Source organism: Ursus arctos, unplaced genomic scaffold (assembly GCF_023065955.2).
Source record: "Ursus arctos isolate Adak ecotype North America unplaced genomic scaffold, UrsArc2.0 scaffold_36, whole genome shotgun sequence".
Taxonomy (NCBI): domain Eukaryota; kingdom Metazoa; phylum Chordata; class Mammalia; order Carnivora; family Ursidae; genus Ursus; species Ursus arctos.
This window is the reverse complement of record NW_026623050.1, coordinates 1,561,968-1,585,675: the sequence shown is the minus strand read 5'-3', so window position 1 is coordinate 1,585,675 and position 23,708 is coordinate 1,561,968. Positions and strand designations below refer to the sequence as shown.

Here is a 23,708-nt window from a genome sequence, read left to right as displayed (position 1 = left end):
TGGAAGTGAGGGTGGGACGGTCGCGGCTCCAGGGCTGCTGAGAAGGTGGAGGCGGAGGCATGAGGAGAGCTGCGTGGTTTCAGTGAGCACCCCGGGATGTGCAGGCCGGGGGCCGCAGGCCGGCGGCTGGGGGAGGGAAGGAGCAGCCCGTGAAACGGGGTGACGGCGGCGACCAGCCCGGGCGGGGACCGGGACTGGAAAAGGCGCCTGAGCAGCCGGCTGGTCCGGCGGCTGGGCTGGGGCTGGGGACACCGGGACTTGAGAGACGAACGCCCGGCTGAAGCCGGCCGGGGCAGGAGGGCCAAGAAGGGTCGTCTTTGCCGTTGGGAAGAGCTGAGGGCGAAGTGAGGTTTGGAGGAAACGGGATCTTAGGAAGTGGCCGGAAGTGGTGAGAAGCTGGTAAGAGGCGTCGGTACAAGGAGCCTAAAGGGTCAGGGAGAAAGAAGGGAAGTCTGTGTAAGTAGCTGAAAGGATCAGGTGACGAGAGTAGCTGAAAGGAGCAGGTGACGAGAAAGAAGGTCGGTGGAAGTGAGCGAAAGGTGAGGTGTGGCTAGATCAGAGGAAAGTAGAAGAAGGTCGGTGCAAGTGGATAGAGCACCAACGGAAAAGCCGTGGAGGTGGCTGGGGGCCGGGGCCGGAACAGTGCCAGACTTGGCCAGAAGGCAGCGGAGCAGAGCGCAAACCTGAGAAATTGGAAGACCTGGTGGCGAACGAGGGTCAGGACGCAGATCCTGCCTCGGAGAGTGGGCGACGTGTCCGGGATGTGGGATCGGAGGCTGGTAAGGTTGGCCTTGTTGCAGCAGCTTCGGGCGGTCTATGGCATCAAGGTCAAGAGCGGCCGTGGGCAGTGCGATCGCAGGAGACATGAAACAGCAGCCACGGAAATAGTGGTAAGTTCTGGGGAAAGAGGTTTGGGTTTAAAAAAAAAAAAAAAAAAAAAGAGCCCACCCTGAACCATCACTTACTACAGTTCATGCTAAAATGTTCATTATGCGTGGATCCCAAAGAGAATGTGGCTAAGCGTGGCTAATTCAATCCAGATGGTCGACTGCTGAAATTTAAAGAACGACATTATTGATTCTTTACAGGGCTTTTTGATCACCGAGAAAGTTGCAGGGTTTTTCAACCTCACCATGTTGATATTTGGAACTAGATAATTCTTTGAGGTGGGACGTAGGGGCTGTCCTGTGCTTCGTAGGGTGTCTAGCAGCATCTCTGGCTTCTACGCACTAGATGCCAGTAGCGTCTCCCAGTTTTGACAATTAAAAATATCTCCAGATATTGCCAATTTATTGTATTTTGAACAAGTAGCACGTGGGAAAGGAGACAGACACTACCCACCACCACCACTGTTGTAGAATAAAATTTGTAAAGGGACAAGGAGGATCAGTAAATTTTCTAAATGAGTCAGTAAATAAGGTATGAAAGAGCATTAGAAATAGGCTTCAGATAATACCTCTGTGTTCACTAATTTGAAAAAAACAAGCTTGCTGCTTGGTTATCTTTGAGATATAAGGCTATTTTTTTAAAGTGAGTAAATTGAGACAGCGGAACGGAATAATTAAAAAGCTGTTGATCTGAGGGTGGTTGAAGTAAGGGGATTTTGAGTGAAGTTTTATTATCTACTGCATCAGAAATTTCATTGTGAAAAATAAACTGAATATAAAGCATTTTATTTTAAATTTATTTGCCTAATTCTATGGTATTTTTTAAGTAGAGATGAAAACTGATAAAATTTGCATAGTTCTTAATTTATAATTTGTGAAAGAAAATAAGTACTTGGATAAGTAAGCTCCTAACAGAATCAATTGCATATCTCTCAATACCCTAAACATCCTGGAGAAAATAATTTTTGTTGTTTGCAGTTTAATGGCAACATATAAGTTTGTATTTAAAAACTAGAGTAATTTCTTCTGATTGAAAAACTGATTTTCCAAGATCTCAAATATAGTTGGTTTTGTAAGTGTATGAAAGAATTTGAATGTGGGTTTTTTTTCACCCCTTAAGAAAATTGATACCCGGGTGCCTAGGTGGCTCAGTCGGTTAAACGTCTGCCTTTTTGGCTCAGGTCATGATCCCAGAGTCCTGGGATGGAGCCCGAGGTCACACTCCCTGCTCAGCAGGGAGCCTGCCCCTCCCTCTCCCAGATCCTTGCTCAGGCTCTCTTGCTATCTCTCTCTCTCAAATATATAAATAAAATCTTTAAAAAAAATTGATACCTAGGCTTTTAGAGTCAGATAGGCCTGAGTTTGAATCCTGCTTTACTCCTACTATAGGTTGTGTGATCTTGGGCTGTTTGTTTAATTTTCCTACGCTTCAGTTTCCTACTCTATATAAAGTGGGAATAATGGTATCTCTCCTTGGGTTATTTAGGGTATTTAAAAATGATAAGATCTGTAGATAGGACTAGCACAGTACCTGTCACATGCCACTTATTCAGCTAATGATAGTTGTTATGGTAATCAATGGCTGATATTGATAATTGGTAGTCAGGCTAGAAATCATAATAGAAATATGCTAATAAATATAGAAGATCTTTGTGTTATAAGAATGGGAACAGGATAAGTAATATATGAAAACTAGATTTCTTTGGCTCTTTGGTGTTTGTTAGCTAATAAGGGTGTTGAGCTTTTAAAGAACAGTGCTAGAAATCTTTTGAAGATAACATTGTAATTGATATTCCAGTACATAAAATTAAAAAGCATGTTATTAGTTTTATTTTATGAGATTATGTTACTGTGAGGCCATTATTGAGAATAATACACTTAAGAAAAAAACCCGTGAGTTCTAGGTATGTAGGACCTCTGTAGACTTGTAATCACTTCAGCATCTGATTTTTGCATTTTGTTTGGTTGCATAGTATCAAAATTATGATTTACCCGAAAAAGGGGTTTCACACACTAATTTTTTTTAATGGCTCACCTTGAAACGGTAATCGTAACAGCAACAAATATTCTTTGAATGCTTACTCTATGTCAGAAATTAATATAAACGTTTTACATCTTCTAATTTATTTAATTCTCTCTACAACTCTGTGACTTAGAACCTATGTGAAGGTGCTGGGGCATAAAGAAGTAATTTGACTGAGGTCATTCAGCTAATAAGTAGAAGAGCCAGGATTTAAAACGTGGCAGCCCTGCTACTAGGAGCCTGCTCCGTTAAGCACTATACTGTACTGTCTTCTATATTCATCATTTAAATGGAGCCAGATGCTTGAAAAGGACTTGTAAAATTCTGTTACTCTGTTGAATAATTAACAGTGTGAATGATTTCTTAACAAGTGCTTCAGAAGCATTCATGGAGAGCAGATGCATCTAAGCTAAATTAATGTTTATGAGATTAGGTATACCCACTCATTTAATTTTATATAAGACATATATATAGAGAGAGACACACTCACACACATCGTATGTATGTATGTATGTATATATGTATGTATATAGGCTTGTAGTTAAGTCCAGTGCAAAACTACAACCTTCTTAATCAGTGACACATTTTTAAAAAGTTGGAATGCATGCACAAAGATAGTGGCAGATTCTTTATTAAGAAGTTTGTAACATACAGATTTACTCTTAGGATTTTCAGTGTCTTAAATTTGAATATGAGTAATTAATTTGAATATGACTTCTTAAAAATATATTTCAAAGTAGTTAAAGAAATTTGAATTAAATGTTTGTGGAATCCCTGCCTTGGTTACCTCAGAACATAGTTTGAATAGCAGTTTTCCTAGAGTGTGGAAAAGAAGATCAGATCTAAAAACCACTTCAGTGTAATTTTAGGTAGTACTCAATGAGTGACAAGAATTACCATTACCAATCAACTTAGCCTTTTGTTCACATCAGTATTTAAAAGGTGACAGAAGGAAAGTATAAGGTCAGTGTTTATAAGGTTACTGAAAGAGACATAGTATTTTTAGAAAATGTTAGTGTTTGGGCCAAATTTTTTTTGAGGATTTCCTGATTAAGCACTAACTGGATTGATTTTCCATTATGGGTTTGGAAACTGATGGAATGTATTACATTGCTTAGGGCAATGACTTTATTTATTTATTTATTTATTTTAATTTTAATTCCAATACAATTAATATGCAGTGTTACATTAGTTTCAGGCATGCAGTATAGCGATTCAGCAATTCTGTACATTACTCAGTGCTTATCGTGATAAGTGTAGTCTTAATCTCCTTCACCTGTCTCACCCATCCCCCCCACCCACAATGACTTTATCTTGATCATTTTTGTGCTCCCAGTACCTAAGGGAATGGTTAGCATATAGTAGTTACTTTTTACCAAAGTTACTTGTAATAATTATTTTCATTGTCTTGATTATTTTTTTAATTTCCTGAGGTTTTTAATTTGCTTAATATTTAAGAAAACTTACATTCTGCCTAATATTTGTGTTGGAATAATTGAATTTGCCATTTTAGGGTAAAATATTTGGAGTACCTTTTAATGCATTGCCCCATTCTGTTGTACCAGAATATGGACACATTCCAAGGTAAGCTAAGTTTGGGATGAAGAAAAATATTTCAAACCAGTGTTTAGGTGTTTAAAAGTAAATAGTTGAGAGGTACCTGAGTGGCTTAGTTTGTTAAGTGTCTGACTTCTGCTCAAGTCGTGATCTCAGAGTCCTGGGATGGAGCCCCGCTTTGGGCTCCGGGATCAGTGGATAGTCTGCTTATCTCTCTCCTTCTGCTCCTCCCCCTGCTTGCTCATGCTCAGGCAATCTCTCTAATAAATAAATAAAATCTTTAAAAAGAATCAGTAAAGGGGCACCTGGGTGGTGCAGTCATTAAGCGTCTGCCTTTGGCTCAGGGCGTGATCCCGGTGCTCTGGAATCAAGCCCCACATCAGGTTCCTCCGCTGGGAGCCTGCTTCTTCCTCTCCCACTTCCCCTGCTTGTGTTCTCTCTCTTGCTGTATGTCTCTGTCAAATAAATAAATAAAATCTTTTAAAAAAAATCAGTAAAAAAATAAATAGCTGATTGACTTATACATTTGTTTTGAGCTAGCAGTTTCTCTCTACTTAAGAGTCTGTTTCACACCCTGCCCCCCCCTTTTCCTTTGTGGATAAAAGAACATTTAAGCTAAGATTAAATAAAGTGTTTGTGAATATAAATTATGTTAACACTTAAGCTTTACTGTATCACTTACTATTTAAAAGTAACCTTTTGGACTAACTGCATCAGAAATTAGTAGAGAAGTTTACATTTTTAAATAGTTTAAAGAAGCATGCTAAGAAACTTTCTTACCTGTTACTAATTCATTTCACCTCTATCCAAAGTATGGTTCATTCTGGCTACTCTATTTCAGTAACCTAGGTTTTTAACTGATGCATTGTTCAAAAGCATTCATTGAATACCTTGCAACCTTAGAGCAGTTTTCCCTCATTCACCATATAGGTGTTGATTCACAATCTCCATAAGGCAAACACTTACTATTTTGCTTTTCTTTTTTTTTTTTTAAGATTTTATTTATTTATTCGACAGAGATAGAGACAGCCAGCGAGAGAGGGAACACAGCAGGGGAGTGGGAGAGGAAGAAGCAGGCTCATAGCGGAAGAGCCTGATGTGGGGCTCGATCCCATAACGCCAGGATCACGCCCTGAGCCGAAGGCAGACGCTTAACCGCTGTGCCACCCAGGCGCCCCTACTATTTTGCTTTTCAAATGACCTATAAAAGTTTTGTTTATAATGATTTTCTGCCTGTAGAATTGCAAAGTCATATCCCCGGTAAAGATGATTAAATCTTTGTTTTAATTTCTTTGCCTGCTTTAAACAAACATTAAGTTCTGTCAGTTACCCCCTGTGACATTCAGCCATTGTGCAGCAGCACAATGCTATCAGTTGCTTGCTGCTGACATCCATTCTAATTTGTGGTATCAGTTGTTAACTACTAAAGCCAACATTGATGGTTAAAAGTTGTTCAATATAAAGAAATTGAGCACACACCTCTAAGTATGAGAAGGATTGTAAGGCCTAAGATATATCTGACTTTTCTGAGAGGCAATGTTAGAGTGACAGGCACAATGCCTTATTTTTGGGCAAATGTAACAGATGGTGGATATTTAGAGCTATGGGGGTACCTGGGTGGCTCAGTCAGTTAAGCATCTGCCTTCAGCTCAGGTCATGATCCCAGGGTCTGGGGATCGAGCCCCACATTGGGCTCCCAGGCTCCCTTTCCCTTTCCCTCTGCCTGCTGCTGCCCTGCTTGTGCGTGCGTGTGCACTCGCTCGTGCTCTCTCTCTCTCTCTGTGTCTCTCTCTGTCAAGTAAATAAAATCTAAAAAAAAGAAAAGAAAAGAACAAGGTCTTAGGGCCCGGGGTCATATGAGCATGTAGAGGTCTGACAGAAAAGGAGGAGCCAAAAAAGGAGTTTGAGAAGGAATAGTTAGGGGACAGCAGGAAAACTGGAAGTGTCATGAAAAAAAAGTTATTTCCAAGAAAAGCAGGGAGTGGTTAAGTGTGTCAGATGGGGCAGGACAAGTGATATGAAGACAATTGACCATGGATTAGTGACCTTAATATCTACTTAAATATCTACATGATATTTAAGCTGAGAGCTGTTTTGTTGTAGTAATGGGGGTGCGAGTCTGATTGGAGAGGGTTGAGAAGAGACTGGGATATGAAGTGGAGGCAGTAAAAAAGACACATCTTGTGCTCTGAGTGGAAGCAGAGAAATGAAATAGGATTGAGAAGGATGTTGGATTAAAGCAAGCTCATTGAAATTGTCATAGATAAAAAGATGAGCTGGACAGAAGAATTTAGGAAGCAAGAAAAACTGGAATTAACCTTTTATCACAAAGACTGAAGAGATTTGTGACATCAGAGCTTCTGAAGGGGGGATGGTGCTTGGTCCATGTACTTTGGTAGAAAAATTGAATTTAGTAAGATGTGTATCTGGCCACCTGAAAAAAATTTCTCTTTCAGTTTTCTTGTTGATGCTTGCACATCTTTAGAAGAGCACATTCATACAGAAGGGCTTTTTAGGAAATCAGGATCTGTTATTCGTCTGAGAGCCCTAAAGGTATGCATATTATTGAACTATAATTTTTCGTTTGTACTACTTTTTTATTTGGTTTTTAGAATTGAAATATTTAAACTATTGCATGAATTATTAACAGAAATTGAACTGCAAATAGCCTTTTTCATGGCAAAAGAACCTTTTTTTCCTAAAAGGAATTATACAGGGGTGCCCAGGTGGCTTTTTTTTTTTTTTAGATTAATTTATTTATTTGACAGAGAGAATAAGCAAGCACAAGCAGGGGGAGCTGCAGAGGGAGAAGGAGAAGCAGGCTCCCCACTGAGCAAGGGGCCTGATGTCGGGCTCAATTTCAGGATCCCAGGGTCATGATCTGAGCCAAAGGCAGAAGCTTAAATGACTGAGCCACCTAGGCACCCCAAGTGTCTGACTCTTGAATTTGGCTCAGGTCATGAGATCCAGCCCTGCATCCAGCCCCATGCTGGCTGTGGAGCCTGCTTAAGATTCTCTTTCTCCCTCTCTCTGTTCCCCCCACCATGCAGGAGCATGCACTTGCTCTCTGTCTCTCTCTCTCTCAAAAAAAAAAAAAAAAAAAAAAGAATTACGCATTATTTATCTAATGCTTTTTTTTTTTTTCAGTTTTATTGGTATATAATTGACAAATACCCTTTAAGGCATGTAACTTGATGTTTTAATATATGTATATATTGTGATTGTGAAATAATTGCCACAATCTATATAATGCTTTAAAAGTTTAGAATACTTTCAAATTTGTGGTCCTTTGTTCCTTTAAGTACTATAGAAAATGAAAAGATGTTCTTTGATTTTGTTGTTGGCTTTCTAAAATGGCATGATGTATATTAAAACAAGAGTTAAGAAAAATTTATTAAAGCTCTCTAGAGTATAGAAAAAGATATCTTATTTGCAGTAAACTCTTAAGCCCTCAAATGCTCAAGATTATATTTATTTCAGAATAAACTGGATCATGGTGAAAGTTGCCTGTCTTCTGCACCTCCTTGTGATGTCGCAGGACTTCTTAAGCAATTTTTTAGGGAATTGCCAGAGCCCATCCTTCCAGCTGATTTGCATGAAGCACTTTTCAAAGCTCAACAGTTAGCAACAGAGGAGAAGAATAAAGCTACATTATTGCTCTCCTGTCTAATGGCTGACCACACAATTGATGTATTAAGATACTTCTTTAACTTTCTTAGGAATGTTTCCCTTAGGTAAGTAATTGAAAGTCTTAGGAAATGACAGTTTGTTAATTAGCTAGATATACCCATATAGATAATAACTTTAAATTTGGGATGGAAATTTTTCTTAAAAATTATTTCCTTACTATAAGAAGTATACCCTGCATAATTTGAGAAACAATATGCCAAACGATTTGTGTTTTCTTACTGTCTTAAGGCCATCATTATGAATGGCTTATTGGTGTTGATAGGATTCTTTGTCCATTGAATGACTTCAGATTATTGTGGTTTTGATACATTTGTTTTGCTTCTCAAATTTGTCGCCTCTCTGCTTGCTGTCAGTGAGCCTGCTTGTTCTAGACAAACTTGCAGCCTTTTAATATAATTTTTCTGTGTGTGGGTTTGAAAATCAAATAGTCATGTTCAATTTGTGTGGAAAAACAAAGTGTGGACTCTATAGTTAGCATGGTTTTTATGATATATATTTAAACACACAGAAGCTGTTTCTGGTTCTGTCTTATTTCAAGCCAATCATGCAGTTAGGTAGACAAAGGGTAGCTATTTTGACTTGTGTTTGCCTGATAAAGTAAGAAGTCTTCAAAGTGTGCTCAATTTTTTTTACCTCTGTATGTTTCTCTTTGGCTCAGTCTAAGAAAACCTTGTTTCATTTAAGGTCCAGCGAGAATAAGATGGATAGCAGCAATCTTGCAGTAATATTTGCACCAAACCTTCTTCAGACAAGTGAAGGACATGAAAAGATGTCTGCTAACACAGAAAAAAAGCTACGATTACAGGCTGCAGTGGTGCAGACTCTTATTGACTATGCATCAGATATTGGTAAGATGGAGTTACATTATAAAGTAACAGGATTCGTTTAAATGAAGGAAATCCCAGCTTCCTCCAAGTGAACTGTGAAGACAACTATTAGAAATATATCCTAGTTGAACACTTTGAGGGACAGTAGAGGAAAAATTGTAACTCTGAACATTTTCGTTTAGGACATGTTCCAGATTTTATCCAGGAGAAGGTACCAGCTATGTTGGGTCTTGATGGTCTGTGTGCTACTGCGTCATTAGAAGGCTTGGAAGAAGGTGAATGTGAAACGCCCGGCGATTGTAAGAGAAAGCGAAGACAAAGCGTAGGCGGTGAGCGGCAGGCTCATTTGTGGAGGCACAGCAATTTGCTTTCCTCTAGAACGTGTTTAAACGTAATGAAGCATAAGCTGTGGGTGCGCCTTTTTGGTGCTTACAGCATAGGCGGAAAAACATGACACGTGCATGTGAAAAGCAAAAATGACAATACAATCTAATGTTAGATGCTAAATTTTTAACACAAATGTGAAATGTGTTCAAAGGAGAAAGGTTCCCTGGGTTATACTGATCAGGGACTCCAGAGAAGAGGTCAAACCGAACCTTCTTGAAAAATGGGTAGAGTCTAGGGGAATTGGGTAGAGTGTCAGAGTACCTGTATCCTGTTGTAGATACTCAGGATGCTCTAAAGAAGGATCTGTGTAGGGAAGAAGTAGTCTATGACTATTAGTAAACAGACTAACGTGACTGGAATGCAGGGTTTATCCTAAGGGCTAGGAGGGTATTACGGTGAGCTCACTGTCAGGCTGAAATATTAGAGCATGAAGCTGGATTTTGGGTATTGGTATTGAAGGTTTATGAGTAGAGGCATAACAGGATTATAATGTTTTTTTCTGGTTTAAAGAATTGAGATTTGAGAGTAGGGAATACAGTCAGGCATGAGATCATGCTTTGAAATAGTGATATGAATTATTTAGAAGTATGAACTAACTAATGAAGGAAACATTGCCAAGGAAGAAGTAAAAGACCTAAGCGCCATCATGGTGGAATCAGTCATAAGATTTCTTATCTCCTTCTTGATCAAGAAGACTGAGGCCATTCTTCCAGTTGCCTTAGGAAATGTCTCGTCTTTTGAATATCAGAACTAATTGTTATTAATTGTCCCATTCTTGTTTGAATCTTGGCTTATATGATACAGCCTTATGTTTCTTCTTTGCCTCATTTGTAGATTCCCCTATGCCTTCTGTGTTAGTTTCTTAGGGTCACTGTATCAAAGTACCACAAATTGTGTGGCTTAAAACAACAAAAATTTATTGTCTCACAGTTCTGGAAGCTAGAAGCTAAAATCAAGCTGCTGCCTGAGCCATGTTCCCTGTGAAACCTGTAGGGATTCGAGAATCTTCTTGCTTTTTCTGGCTTCTGGTGGTGGCTGTTGATTGTTGGCCTTCTTTTGTTTGCAACTGCATCCAGTCTCTGCCTCTGTTGTCACATGACCTTTTCCCTGGATGTCTCTCTGTCCGAGTTTCATCTTATAGTGACACCAGTTACATTGAATTAGGGCCTACCCTAGTAGCCTCTTCTTGAGTACATCTGCAAAGACCCTCATTTCAAATAAGGTCACGTTCACAAGTACTTGGAGTTAGGACTTAAACATGTATTTTTGGAGTACATAATTCATCCCATAAACTTCCTACCCCAAATGCAGGTCTTCTCAGGCACAGATCCTCTTTATTACCTTCATTTCCTTTGTGATTTTATTCACTCCGAGAGTTTCATTTATGGCTCTAAATAGGTGAACACTGGATCTGGATCTCTATCACTGTTGTCTCGCAAATGTCAGTTCCACCTTAAACAGTTTACTAGGCAGATATCTTCACTTCTGGTTTTTTTGTTGCTTTAAGCTCAGCATTTGAAATGATCATCTTTACCGTCTTTAAACTGGTTCTTCTTGAACTCCTTTTTTTGTTAACGGCACCATCGTTTTCTAGTCACTCAGGCTTTAAACGATGGCTGCCTCACTCTTACTGTACCATTTATATTCCGTTCTCAGGTTCTGTAAGATGCAGTCTGTGGTATTTACTGCATCGTCTTTACTGTAAGAATCTCCTTATTGATCTTCATGCCTCGTCATTGAATCTGCCCTGCTTATTGCTGTCACGACTGATGTTCTTAATGTAAAACTCCAGTCAAGTCTCACACATACTCATCAGAAACTTTCATAAAATTGATATTTACAGCCTTATATTAAAGGTCTTTCACAGGATTGCTTTAGCATGCCTTTCTACTGTTTTCTTTCTCTAATTTATGCAATGTACACTATACTTTGGTCCAACTGCATTTTTTATTTATTGTTTTTTAGACACTTTGGGTTTCTCTGCTTATCCTGTTTATTGACAGAATATTTTTACTTCCATCTACCTTTGCTGTCCAAATTATATGCAGTTGTCAAAATTCAGTTTAAGTGTTTTGTTAAGAATGCTTTACCTCTGCTGTTTTTTTAGTGGGAAAATTATCTCTTTCCTGCACTGGAGTTCTATAATATTCTAGACTCTAACAGTTTTTATATGGTTTTATATTTACTCCTCATGTGTGACTGTCTTACCTATTATATTTAATGCTCTTTGGAGGTAGAGGCCATGTTTTATACATTGTATCCAGCCCAGTATTTACTTAATGGGCATAAACTACAGAATGAATACAGTAAGTCAGGTTACTAATATTTGGCTTAAACCCAGAGGTACTTTATCTGTTCAAGCAGGTTAAGATAGCATTTGTCAAGCATCATTAAAATGCAGTGATTTCATTAGCAATTTGAAATTCTTCAGGAGTCCTAGACCATTAGTGTTTATTTTTTGTGTGTTATAGCTAGCCTTTTTTTCCCCTTTTTTAAATTTAAATTCAATTAGCCAACATATAGTACATCATTAGTTTCAGATATAGTGCTCAGTAATTTATCAGTTGCATATGACACCCAGTCCTCATCGCATCACATGCCCTCCTTAACGCCCAGAGCCTTTTTTTCCCTTTTTCTTCTTTTTTATTCATTTCATTCTGAAATGCTACAAGCATCCATGTGATCCAGTTGCATTTGCTTTGAAGAATCTTTTGACTTTTAAATTGTAGAAAAACATGTAATGTAATATTTATCATTTTAACCAGTTTTAAATGTATAGTTCAGTACTGTTAGGCATATTAACTTTGTTGTGCAGCCGATCTCCAGGAACTTTTATTTTGGGTATTTATTCTGACTTAGTTAGTCTAGTGTAGTTTTATGCTGGGTATGGCAATTCTCAATAATTGTTTTGCCCCAGATCTATATAGTATTTCATGGGCAAATTCTTACAAGTAAGAGGGATTTGGTCTGTCATATTTTCTTCTCTTTACCTGTATTTGCAAGTGTGTGTGCTCTTCTTTATTGTTATCGTGCTAAACCAATGTATTTCATGGTCAGTGATACAGTGTTGAGCTGATTTAATTAATATGCCCTGAATAGTCTCGTACTTCCTGAAATACATATGTCATGAGACCTAATTTTCCATTTCTTTAGAAAGATGGTCTGTATTTGCAGTGTGGCCCATGATGCAGTCAGGATGGTTTCAGATGATGGAGGGAATAGTCTGTCTTTCCATGCTTCTGATTTTGCTGTGCTATTCTAATTGTGTGGTATTTTTTGCTGCGGCTGTATTTGTTACTCAGTTGTTTCTTCTCTCTTCAGCTCTGGGTTTCGTTTTTCTTCTTTTCCTTCTTTCTCTTTTTCCTCTCCCATGTTAACTTTGTCTGCTCAGGTGCGGTGAAGGTTGGCTTTATAAGCGATTACCTGCCAGTTAGAGCATAGCCTATTTTTGGCTCTTCATTAAGGTCTTCAGTCTTCTCTGGTTTGTGCCTGTTTCACTTGAAGGTGTAAGATTTCTCAGTGATACACAAGTGGGCTATACCTGAACTTTATTTTGAGTGATATTTGGTGATTAATCAGGTAAGCAGACATATTTAAAGAACTTTGGTATTTCACTGTGGCTGAAAATTAGGGGTATATTTTTGCATGAAACTAGTTCTGTTGAAGTTACAGTTTCCTAATCACTAAATCCAATGGGTACTTTTTTAGGCCTGTTTCATTCAGAATCTCTTTGGCCACTTAACTATTTCCTTCCTGGTTTTTTTTTTTTTTTTTTACTTGGTTTTTATAACACCATGCTTTTGTTGTTTCCCTACATCTTTAGCCACTTGTTCTGTCTTTTTTTTTTTTTTTAATATTTTATTTGTTTATGGGAGAGAGAGAGATTGAGCAAGCACAAGCAGGTGGAGGGGCAGAGGGAGAGGGAGAAACCAGACTCACTACTGAGCTGGGAACCTGATGTGGGGCGCGATCCCAGAACCCTGGGATCATGACCTGAGCCGAAGGCAGATGCTTAACTGACAGAGCCACCCAAGCGTCCCGAAATAATTCCTTCTAAATAAACTTAAGTAACTTTAAAATGTATAAGCTGACAAAAACTTAGATGCTGGAAAACCACAAATATCAGTGTGAATTATTGGTGAAAGATAGGTAGATGTTAAATTATAATTGATTATATGATTATATGTGCTTTGCATTTCAGATTTTGTTAGTGGAGCATTAAATAAACTTAAATCTAACAGAACACCCTCTGTTACACCTCAACAGCAAAAAAATGGTTGGTATTATATATTTTTTATTTAAGTGAAAATTTCTGTATATTATGCAAAAGTAACCATTACCTAACTTATTTTGGTTTAATCAAATCCAAGTATTATTTTCAGTGGAGATACTGTAATTGTGTTGTGACATTGCTAATTACATTGGATATAATGAACGCAAAATCGTAGGTAAGAATTTCGTTTAGTCTGTTGTTATATCTTTAGTCTTTTAAATCACGCTTTTCTGTTGAATGTAAGTTGGATGCTGTTGAATATGTGAAAATAACCCAAATCTCATTTTTGTCTTAGAACCAGAAGTTTATTAGCGTATGTTCCCATTTTTATCTTGGTTTGCATGTAGCTGAAATTAATCAGCCCAATAACATAATAACAGACAATATGATCATTCTGTTTTTCAGATCGAAGAAATTAAGTGGTTAGTACTCAGTTATGATGAAAAGCAAAACTATTATGTAGATCAGTTTAACTCCTTGATTATGATTTTATTCCATATGTTAATATTCTTTAATGTGGATTATATGCATCTTTCAGTCTGTTTGGTTTAAGTTACTATTATTCGTTAATTTTGCCTCTTTGTGATTTTCCTAATATCATTTTAAATAATTGCATGGTGTTAATTTAGTTAAAACATATATTTGATAATGTAAACATAGTCCCTCATTCTTTGGTTAGCTCTAAGTAATAGCTTTATAAGAAGAAATTATCAAAGCTTTTGTTTTTCCCACAGAGTTGATAAAATAAAGCAATTTTTTTTTCAGCCCAGGTATCGATATCACCCACGATTCTTACACCAAATGCTAAGCGTAAACTGCCTGTGGATTCCTCTCATGGTTTCTCAAGTAAGAAGAGGAAGTCCATCAAGCACAGTTTTAACTTTGAGTTGTTGCCAACTAATCTCTTCAGTAGCAGTTCTACACCAGTATCAGGTAGCAAAGAGAATTTATATAATTGGGTTGTAAACATTAATGTGCATGCCTGTTCTGAACAAAGTGCTATTTCATATCAATGTCACCCCTTTTAGGAGCTATGGCTTCATTCTGTTTATCAAATCTCTTAATTTGTATAAAGTCCCCTATCTTTTAAAATAGACACTGGCTCAGTATAATTAATGTGTATGTGTGTATGTTGACTGACCATGCCTGTTGAAACTTACTGATAAGTAACTTAGAATGAGAGTTCGGGCTTCTGTGTATAGCACTGGTGCTCAGGTTTTAGGCGATTGGACATCCTGAATTCTATTTTAGTTACTTCCTGATCTATAGCTATGACTGTATTGCTGTCTCCTGTTGAGGTTGCCAAAATGTGATTTTCCCTAAATGCAGAGTGGTGGGGTACTGTCATTGGAGGAGCCATTGTGCTTGCAGTTGAAGGGGGGGTATTTTTTAGTTTTATACTCAAGTAGCTTTTATGAAAGTTTTAATAACTTTGTTTACGCTGTTGCTTATGACATGGTTTCCAGATTCTTTACCAGCCCAGCCATTTTCTTCCAAATGACCTATAAGTTCCTAATGTAGCCAACTGGAGCTTCCAGAGAAAAATATAATTTTGCTAATTGGACTACCAGATTTTTGTTAGTATGGTCTTAGATTGAGTTGGCTCCTTTAGCAGGTATAGAATACAAGTGGGCTCATGGTCAATCTTACAAGTTAACGTTGATCACCAAAATGAAATGAAATCCTAACCAAGCCCAGAGTCCTCGATCTCCTGTTTGTCTCACATTCCATCAAAAAGTGAGTGATCTCAGATTCTTTTAGGTTTTTATTGATTTCAGACAATGTTGAGAGTTTTACTTTAAATTTGTTAGCTAGGTTGAGTTCTTTCCAGGGGCGCCTGGGTGGCTCAGTCGTTAAGCATCTGCCTTCAGCTCAGGGCGTGATCCCGGCTTGCTGGGATCGAGCCCCACATCAGGCTCCTCCTCTGGGAGCCTGCTTCTTCCTCTCCCACTTCCCCTGCTTGTGTTCCCTCTCTCACTGGCTGTCTCTCTCTCTGTCAAATAAATAAATAAAATCTGAAGAAAAAAAGTTCTTTCCAGAAGCCTGCCTTTGGTTTCTATTATCCAAGAAGTTTAGATTTTCCTTGTTTGTTTTATTAGAAAGTAGAACAGAGCAGCAACTTGTTTTTTTATGGTCCTTCATGGGTTTTCTGTGTGTGGTTTGCTAAAATGTAATGATAAGAACTCTGAAGCTATGTCTGTATGTCTTTCAGTATTCAGAGGTTGGAGACTTAAATTCTTTTAAACTAACTTAGTGTTTTCTCTTTTCTTTTTTCTTTTTTTTTTTTTTAGAGAGAGAGAGAGAGTGTGAGCAGAGGGGAAGGGGGAAGGGCAGAGGGTGAAGGGGAGAGAGAATCTCAAACAGATTCAGCACAGAGCCCAAGGCTTGGCTTGATCTCTTGACCTGAGCCGAAATCAGGAGTCTGGGACTTAACCAACTGAGCCCTCCAGACACCCTTAACTTAGTGTTTTCTTAATTAAAGTTTTTTCCACTTTGGAACACTGTTTCCAAATGGCCAATGTGAATCGTAATTCTCTCTGCCTTTGCTTATTAGCATTATAACATCTGCTCCAAGAAATGAACCTGTTGATTCCTTCTCTTCAAGCTCCCAAAAAGTGGTTTAAACATTCTTGTGCTACTGGAACATTAGTATGTGCCCGCTTATTAATCAATGATTTTTTTTAATAAATCTAATTCAATAACAGTAATCCTATTATTTTAACTCACCATTTTTCTTTCTTCCTTTTTCTTTCCTTTTTCTTTCTCTTTCTTTCTTTCCTTCTTTCCTTCTTTTTCTTTCTTTCTTTCAGATTTTATTTATTTGAGAGAGAGAAAGTATGAGCAGGAGGAGGGGTGGAGGGACAAGCAGACTAGACTCCCCACTGAGCGCGGGGCCTGGTGCATAGCTCCATCTTAGGACCCTGAGATCATGACGGAAGTTAATGAGCCGAAGTTAAGACACTTAACTGACCGAGCCACCCAGGCACTCCTGAAAGATTCAGTTTCTATATTTGTCTAATTAGTTACAATAATTATATTTTAATATCTTGGGGAACAATAACACCTAAGTCCTTATTACCAAACATTACGTTTATATTATTAAAAAAATTACAAAAATATAGTTTACATTTATTGATATTGTTATCAGACCTGTGAAAAACGGGTAAGACTGGAGCCATCTTAAAACAGAGCTCGAGTGACCACTGCAGAGAAACTGCCTTACCCACTTGTTTGTTTGTTTAGTTTTAGCTTCTTTGTGTTTTTTAAATTTTTTTTTTAATTTAAATTCAGTTTATTAACATAATATATTATTGGTTTTAGAGGTAGAGGTCTTAACTCACCATTTTTCTTCGGCCTTACTTTTGCAGCTACAAGTCAGTAAATTCCATCTGCAAAATTGAAAATGGATTGGTTTCTAAGTTTGGATAATAACAGATATGTGCTTTTTTAATGTATAAAGGCAGCTATATTAATCTACAGTCCACAGAGTACCTATTTATAATATTTTCCCTATATTAATCTACAGTTCATTATTAAATGAGTTTAAAGCAAAACTTTAATATAAAAGTCATGTCCAATCTGACCCTGAATTGGCAACTAAAAAGTAAGAAACTGATACTTTTTTTTTTTAAGTTGAATTGGGTTTATTTGGCTTCTGAAGTTTCTAACCAGAAATTATGTGATCTTGTTGTTGCTTAGGGTTGGAAATTAAGACTTTTTTTTTTTTTTTAAGATTTTATTTATTTATTTGACAAACTGCGAGAGAGGGAACACAGGCAGGGGGAGTGGGAGAGGAAGAAGCAGGCTCCCAGTGGAGCAGGGAGCTCGATGCGGGGCTCGATCCCAGGACCCTGGGATCACGCCCTGAGCCACCCAGGTGCCCGGGAAATTAAGACTGTAAATCTAATTGCTATTAATATTTTATACTTTGAAAAGAAAGTATGGGTGGTATGTTACATGTGTTTATATTTTTATAGTTCCCTTTGATACAAGCCCAGAAGGATCATCTCAGAGTTCACTCTCTCCTGTAGCCATCAGTGGGAACCATTTGATCAGTACAGGAGTGCTAAGGCGAAGTAAGAGGATTGCAAGCAAAAAAGTTTGCAGGTAATAAATCCAGGACATTTCGCTTCACTGGATAAACATTTGGTATATATTTTGTTTGTCTTTCTGCTGAGAATCATATTTGAGTCATAATTTTTAAAAAAATTCCCTCTGCCTTTATTGTCTTATCAATCAGTTGCCCTTTATATATCCTCCAGAGAATGATGTCTTTTTTTTTTTTTTATCATGGGTCATTTTATTTATGTATGGCTCAAAATTTTCCAAAATGTGTATGAGACAGGTTATAAAAATTTCAAATAATAAAATGGTATATGTAAAATTTCAGAATCAGGGAAAATAGAAATTAGAATAGAAAACCAAGATGAGAAGAGAAAGTATAAATAGATGTTCAGACCATTAAGTCTTTCCCAAGTACTAATGTGTACTAAAGTACAGAATTAGCTCTGGGCTTCCTAGCAACCCAAAAGAAAATGGGAAAATGTTTGATTGCAAAATATCCCTTCATCAGAGAATGATTTCTAATTTGAGTCCACTTTGCTTGCTTAAAATTGCTATTGTATGTTAATGTGTATAATTTTTAAATTTCCCATTAATTTAAAGGCTAGTCTATTTTTTTTCTTTAAAAAAGAAAGATTTATTTATTTGAGGGGGAGGGGCAGAGTGAGAGAGAGAATCCTCAAGCAGACTCTCCGCTGAGCGTGGAGCCAGACATGGGTCTCAATCCTGGGACCCTGACATCATGACCTGAGCTGAAAGCAGGAGTCAGACTCTCAACAGACTGAGCCAACCCAGGCTCCCCAAGCCTAGTCTATTCTAATGATTCTGGTTTATAAGTGACTAAGTAACTTTTGTGATAAACAGGAGAGGCCATTTTATATACAAATATAATGTGTTCGTATGTGGTATCTTTAAGCTTAACTGATTTTAGAAAATTATTACTCTGTTTAATTACTAGCAATATAATTTGCTCTGGACTTTCACATTGCATTTTGCAAGAATGCCTCCAGTTTTTATGCTAACTTTTTTTTTTTTTTTTTTTGTAATGCTGACATTTTTAATCCCATGCTTTTTTAGGGTGGAATCAGGAAAAGCAGGCTGCTTCTCTCCTAAGATCAGTCGTAAAGAAAAGGTCCGAAGATCTCTTCGTTTGAAATTTAGTCTGGGGAAGAGTAGCAAAGACATAGTAAGTGTCTTTCACCATTTCACTGATGTTCATATTAGCATAAAGCTGTAGACTTGATGGTAAAAGACACTCTCAACTCTGCCTCTCCAGCTACTGTCCCGTTCTCTACTCCCCTTCATACCAAACTCTTACACATGAATTGATATCTATCGGTCCCTCCTTTTCTGTTCTGCTTAAATCGATTCCATTGAGGCTTTCATCCCCAACACTCAATGCAACTGCTCTCAAGATAACCCATGAATTCAGTGGTGCTCAAACCAGTGGACAAATAACAGTCCTTGTTAGACTTGACTTGTCAACAGTATTTGACCAGGCTAGTCGCTTGTTCCTCTTTGGCATACTTCCTTCCTTGCATCAGGGGCACTGGTTTTCTTCCTTCTTCACTGGTTACTTTCCTAATTCCTTTACATCGGCGTGCCCGAAGCTTTGTCCTTGGATTTCCCTTTTCTCTTTCTACACTCATGCAAGGTGCTCATTAGCTTTAAACATCATATATTTACTTAAGACTTCCAAGTTTGTATCTCTTGCCCAAATGCTGTCCTGAACAACTTGACTGTTTCTTAACATCTGCTTATTTGACTTCTCTACTTGATGTCCATCCAATAGTCATCTCAGGCACAACCTGTCCTAAATACAGCTTGCAAGATGCATTTCTTCACTGCTGCTATTTCTCCACTCCTCCCCCTCTCCGCCAGACACATCCCCACCTACAGTCTTCATCTCAGCTATGGCAACTCATTCTTCTAGTCTCTTAGGCCAAAAAGCACGTAGGCATTCTCGACTCCTCACTTTCTCACATGCCCTGTGTAAACCATTAGGGACTCTTATGTCTTCTCCGCTTTTAGAGTATATCCAGACTGACCAATTCTCACTGGTACTACCTTTCTAATAGTCTATAAATTCTGTCCTCTCCAATTTGGATTACTGCAATAAGCTCCTACTAGCAGGTCTGCCTGCTCCTGCCTTGCTGCAGTACTACAGCCAAAACGATCCTGTTAAACCCCAAGTAAAGTCCTGTCACTCCTCTGCTGCTCAGAATCGTCCAGTGACTCCTCATTTTCCTCTGAAAAAAAGATAATGTTTACATGTACCTCTCTGCAGAACTGGAACCAGCTGGCCTCCCGGAGCCCTCCTCTCACCACTCCCTCTTGCTCCCTCAGCTTCTTGCCTCCTTGCTCTTTGTCAAATATGCCAGACCTGGTTTCAGCCTTGGACACTGCCCCGGCCTTTCTTCTCCCTGGGATAATGTTCTTTCCCCTTTTATCTTCATGGCTCTCTCACATTTTTCTTTACTCACAAATCATCTTCTGATCAGTCTGTTTAAAATGACACCCCCCCCCCCCGTAGCCTTCTTACCCTGCTCTACTTTTCTCCATAGCATTTCTCACCTTGTGTATTGTGTAATATTGTATAATTTACTGGTTTTCTTGTCCTCGAAATCTCCCCATCTAGAATGTAAATTCTGAGGGTAAGCGTTTGGTCTGTTTGTTTTGTTCTGTTCACTCACTGTTGTAAGCAGGTCCTAGCACAGAGTCATCACAAAAGAAATTATTTTAGTTAATATGTGAGGCTGTTTTTATTTTAGATCATAAAATATCAAGTATTAGCCAAGTCACATGCTTACAGTTTTTATCAACATGCATGCAAGTATCTTTGTGTTTATATGAAATTGTTTTTTTAATTTTATATACCTTTTTCAATCAGCTGTAGAGGATTTTGATAACTACAAAAATTTACTTTGTTTTAATATTTGAATTAACTAGGTTTATTTCTTAACCAAAACATTTTCAATTTTTCTTTTCTGTACAGAATGGGTGTTCTGGTGTTGACAGATATGAAAATGTTGGTCGACGACTTGCAAATCAACAAAGTTTAAAAAATAGGATCGAGTCTGTAAAAACAGGTCTGCTTTTTAGCCCAGATATTGATGAAAGATTAACAAAGAAAGGTATAGTTACATCATATTGTTAGTTTTACCTGAAAAGCCTACTTTCATTGCTTTTCTGGCTTTCTTGAGATACAATTGGATATAATTGACATGTAAGCTTCAGTTATTTTATTGTAAAATATATTAATTTACTGCTCTAAAAATTAATAATTCATGTTTGAATAGTGAAAATATTTGAATTGGTGTTGTATTTTTGTCTGAACAGTTGGAAGACACATAAAATATAAATACAAAAATGTTTGACATTTTTATATTAAAAATTATTTTTAACACAAATCCTTAATTTATTGAAATTTAATGCTTAAAAATGTGTTTGAATAATATTTCAAATATGTTTCAAATATAAGTGACTAAAAAGACTGAACTGCTTTATTTTAGGTTCAAAAAAGATAAGTAAGTCTGAGGAAAACTTACTAACCCCAGAGCGTCTAGATGGAGCAAGTTACCGGATGTCTTGGACAGGACCTAGTAATTCCAGTTTTCAAGAAATAGCTGCAAATGAAGCTTCTCCGATCAAAGGAAATCTTGAGGTGGAAAGCTCTTTGGAGCCTGATACTACGGTTGAAAAGTCCCCTGTTAGTTCATATGAATTCACCCCTACTAACATACATGATAAGCATAATAACAATGTAACCGGAAGCTCTCTTAGTGGGGATGAAAATAACTTGACCACGGAGACTTTGGTGAAAATTCAGAAAGCATTTTCTGAATCTGGAAGTAATCTTCATGCATTGGTAAATCACAGGCAGTCATCAATAACTAATGTGGGGAAAGTAAAGCTAAATGAAACATCTTCTATAGAATATAGCCCAGAGAAAAATCTATTTGAAACTAATGATTCGACTGTGATAGAATCAGATGAACATCAAACTAAACCAGATGAAAATAGTGTTTCAGAGCAAGACATCTCACATCAAACTCAAAAATTGGATAGAGAAGCAATTATAACATGTTACTCAGCTCAGACGATTGAACATGAGAAAAGCATCCATTCAAATATACCTAGAGATCATTCAGTCAAGCCAGAATTGCCTAGTGATGAACACATAAAGAAACCGCAGTCCCCAAGGGATAAACTAAATATTCAGTTAAAGGAGAGTGAGAATATGATTGAAGAGAACTTACTGAAATGTGCAGCTTCTAGGGAGCATGAAGCTGACACCTCTACTTCAGGGCAGATTACATGTAATATAACAAACTTGCCAAGACCAAGGCCTGTGAGAATCGTTCAGCAGCAGTCACTGGTGGAAACCTGCCATACAGCCGGCTCCGAAAGCTTACAAACGACAGAACACGGGAGGGTGTCAGACCACATACAGTGGTTTAACAGGCTTTCTCTCAATGAACCAAATAGGACCAAAGTTAGGTCACCTCTTAAGTTTCAGCGTACACCTGTCCGTCAGTCTGTCAGAAGGATTAACTCTTTGTTGGAGTACAGCAGACAACCTGTAAGGCACAGATTGGAAGGTCTTGGTGATGCTGCTTCTCCCCTGGTTAAATCAGTGAGCTGTGACAGTGCTCTTTCCTCTGGTATAGAAAGTACATCAAAAGATTCCTTGATGTCATGTACCAAATCAGGTCCTAAGGAACAGAAATTTATAGCGTGTGAAGTGCCAAATGATGCAATTTCAAAATCAGGCATGGAGTTAACTTACAAGTCTTTCTCAAAGATGAGGAGGCACCCAGACTCAAAGAATGCTTCTCTTGGGTCTACCAGAGTTTGTAAACAGGAAGTAGTATCCGATGGCCAAATTAAGGTTCCCTTGGATGACCTGACAAATCATGACATATTAAAATCTGTTGTAAATAATAATATGGGTCCTGGGATAAATACCAGAGTCCTTAGGAAACCGTCAGAAAAAGAAAGGGTCTGGTATAAAGGTTCTCCAAAAAATCCTATTGGCAAAGCTCAGCTACTACCAACGAGTAAGCCTGTAGACTTGTAATTGATAGATGTTAATACTTGTTAATGTAAATAAAATCAGCGGTTGGCAATAGGACTGGCAGGATAATCTGCATGTTAGTTTGTTAGCTCAGGAAGATTAAGTGATAGATTATAATTTCACCGCACAAGCAACTTGAATTCTTATGCTTGTATAAATGGACTATTTTGTTTTTCTTAATTATGGCAGTATTTAAATTTGTGATCTCTTAAAGCAGAGGTTACACTTTTTGAAAGAAATTGTTGTCTGGGTTTGTGAGAAATTGATTTTTGAAAACTGTATGAATTTTATATTAAGTGTGATAGGAAGAGTGGAACGAGTTGTCTATTTCCTGTTATTCCTCCTAAGTTGAGAAGGTTTCTACAAGAAATTTCTAACATGTAAAGGGAAGACATAAGCCTTACACATCTTATTTCTTTAATTACATTGATATTTATGGTTTTTGCCAAAATCCCTAAAATTTAACTTGCTTCAATAGAATCTTAATCCTTTATTCCTATTTGGGGCAGAGTAATTAGGTTTTTATTGTCTGTAGTCGTGTACAGTGTGCTCACTTGGACTAAGAATAATGGCTGAAGCAGAATGACTCAAGTGTGCTCTTATAGAATGATGCTGCAGAAATCATTGATGACTTTGAGCCATACTATGTGTTTAAAGTTCATTTGCACAAATACGTTTGTAGCTGTTTTGTCTGACATAGAATTTAAAATTATTTAAGGAGGAATAATTAAGCTTGGAAATTTTTAATCAAGGTGATTTCTTATATGCACACACTTGATTTTATAATTTAAAATAGTTGCTGTACCTCTGTACTTTAACTTGGATTCTTAACTTTTGATTCTTATAAAAGCCTATGATGGTTTTTTCTGGTGTGTAAATGTTATTTATTTAGCATAGACATTAAAGGTAATCTTCTGGAAAACGA

The 23,708-nt window shown here is 37.6% G+C and overlaps 1 protein-coding gene across 3 annotated transcripts; it reads left to right on the top strand.

The window, feature by feature from the left end:
- ARHGAP11A (Rho GTPase activating protein 11A) lies at positions 1 to 23,708 on the top strand. 3 transcript variants are annotated; one of them, XM_048219971.2, is made up of 12 exons: positions 1 to 890; positions 4,424 to 4,494; positions 6,924 to 7,020; positions 7,948 to 8,201; positions 8,842 to 9,005; positions 9,167 to 9,259; positions 13,573 to 13,647; positions 14,410 to 14,577; positions 17,622 to 17,751; positions 18,784 to 18,892; positions 20,702 to 20,840; positions 21,219 to 23,708. In XM_048219971.2, exons 1-12 carry the CDS (start codon positions 762 to 764, stop codon positions 22,784 to 22,786), a joined length of 2,997 nt encoding a protein of 998 aa, XP_048075928.1. In that variant the 5' UTR covers positions 1 to 761; the 3' UTR covers positions 22,787 to 23,708. The 3 variants fall into 3 exon arrangements, with proteins under 3 accessions (XP_048075928.1, XP_026335855.2, XP_026335856.2); XM_026480070.4 differs by having other exon boundaries at positions 9,167 to 9,313; XM_026480071.4 differs by lacking the exon at positions 21,219 to 23,708 and having other exon boundaries at positions 9,167 to 9,313; positions 20,702 to 20,863.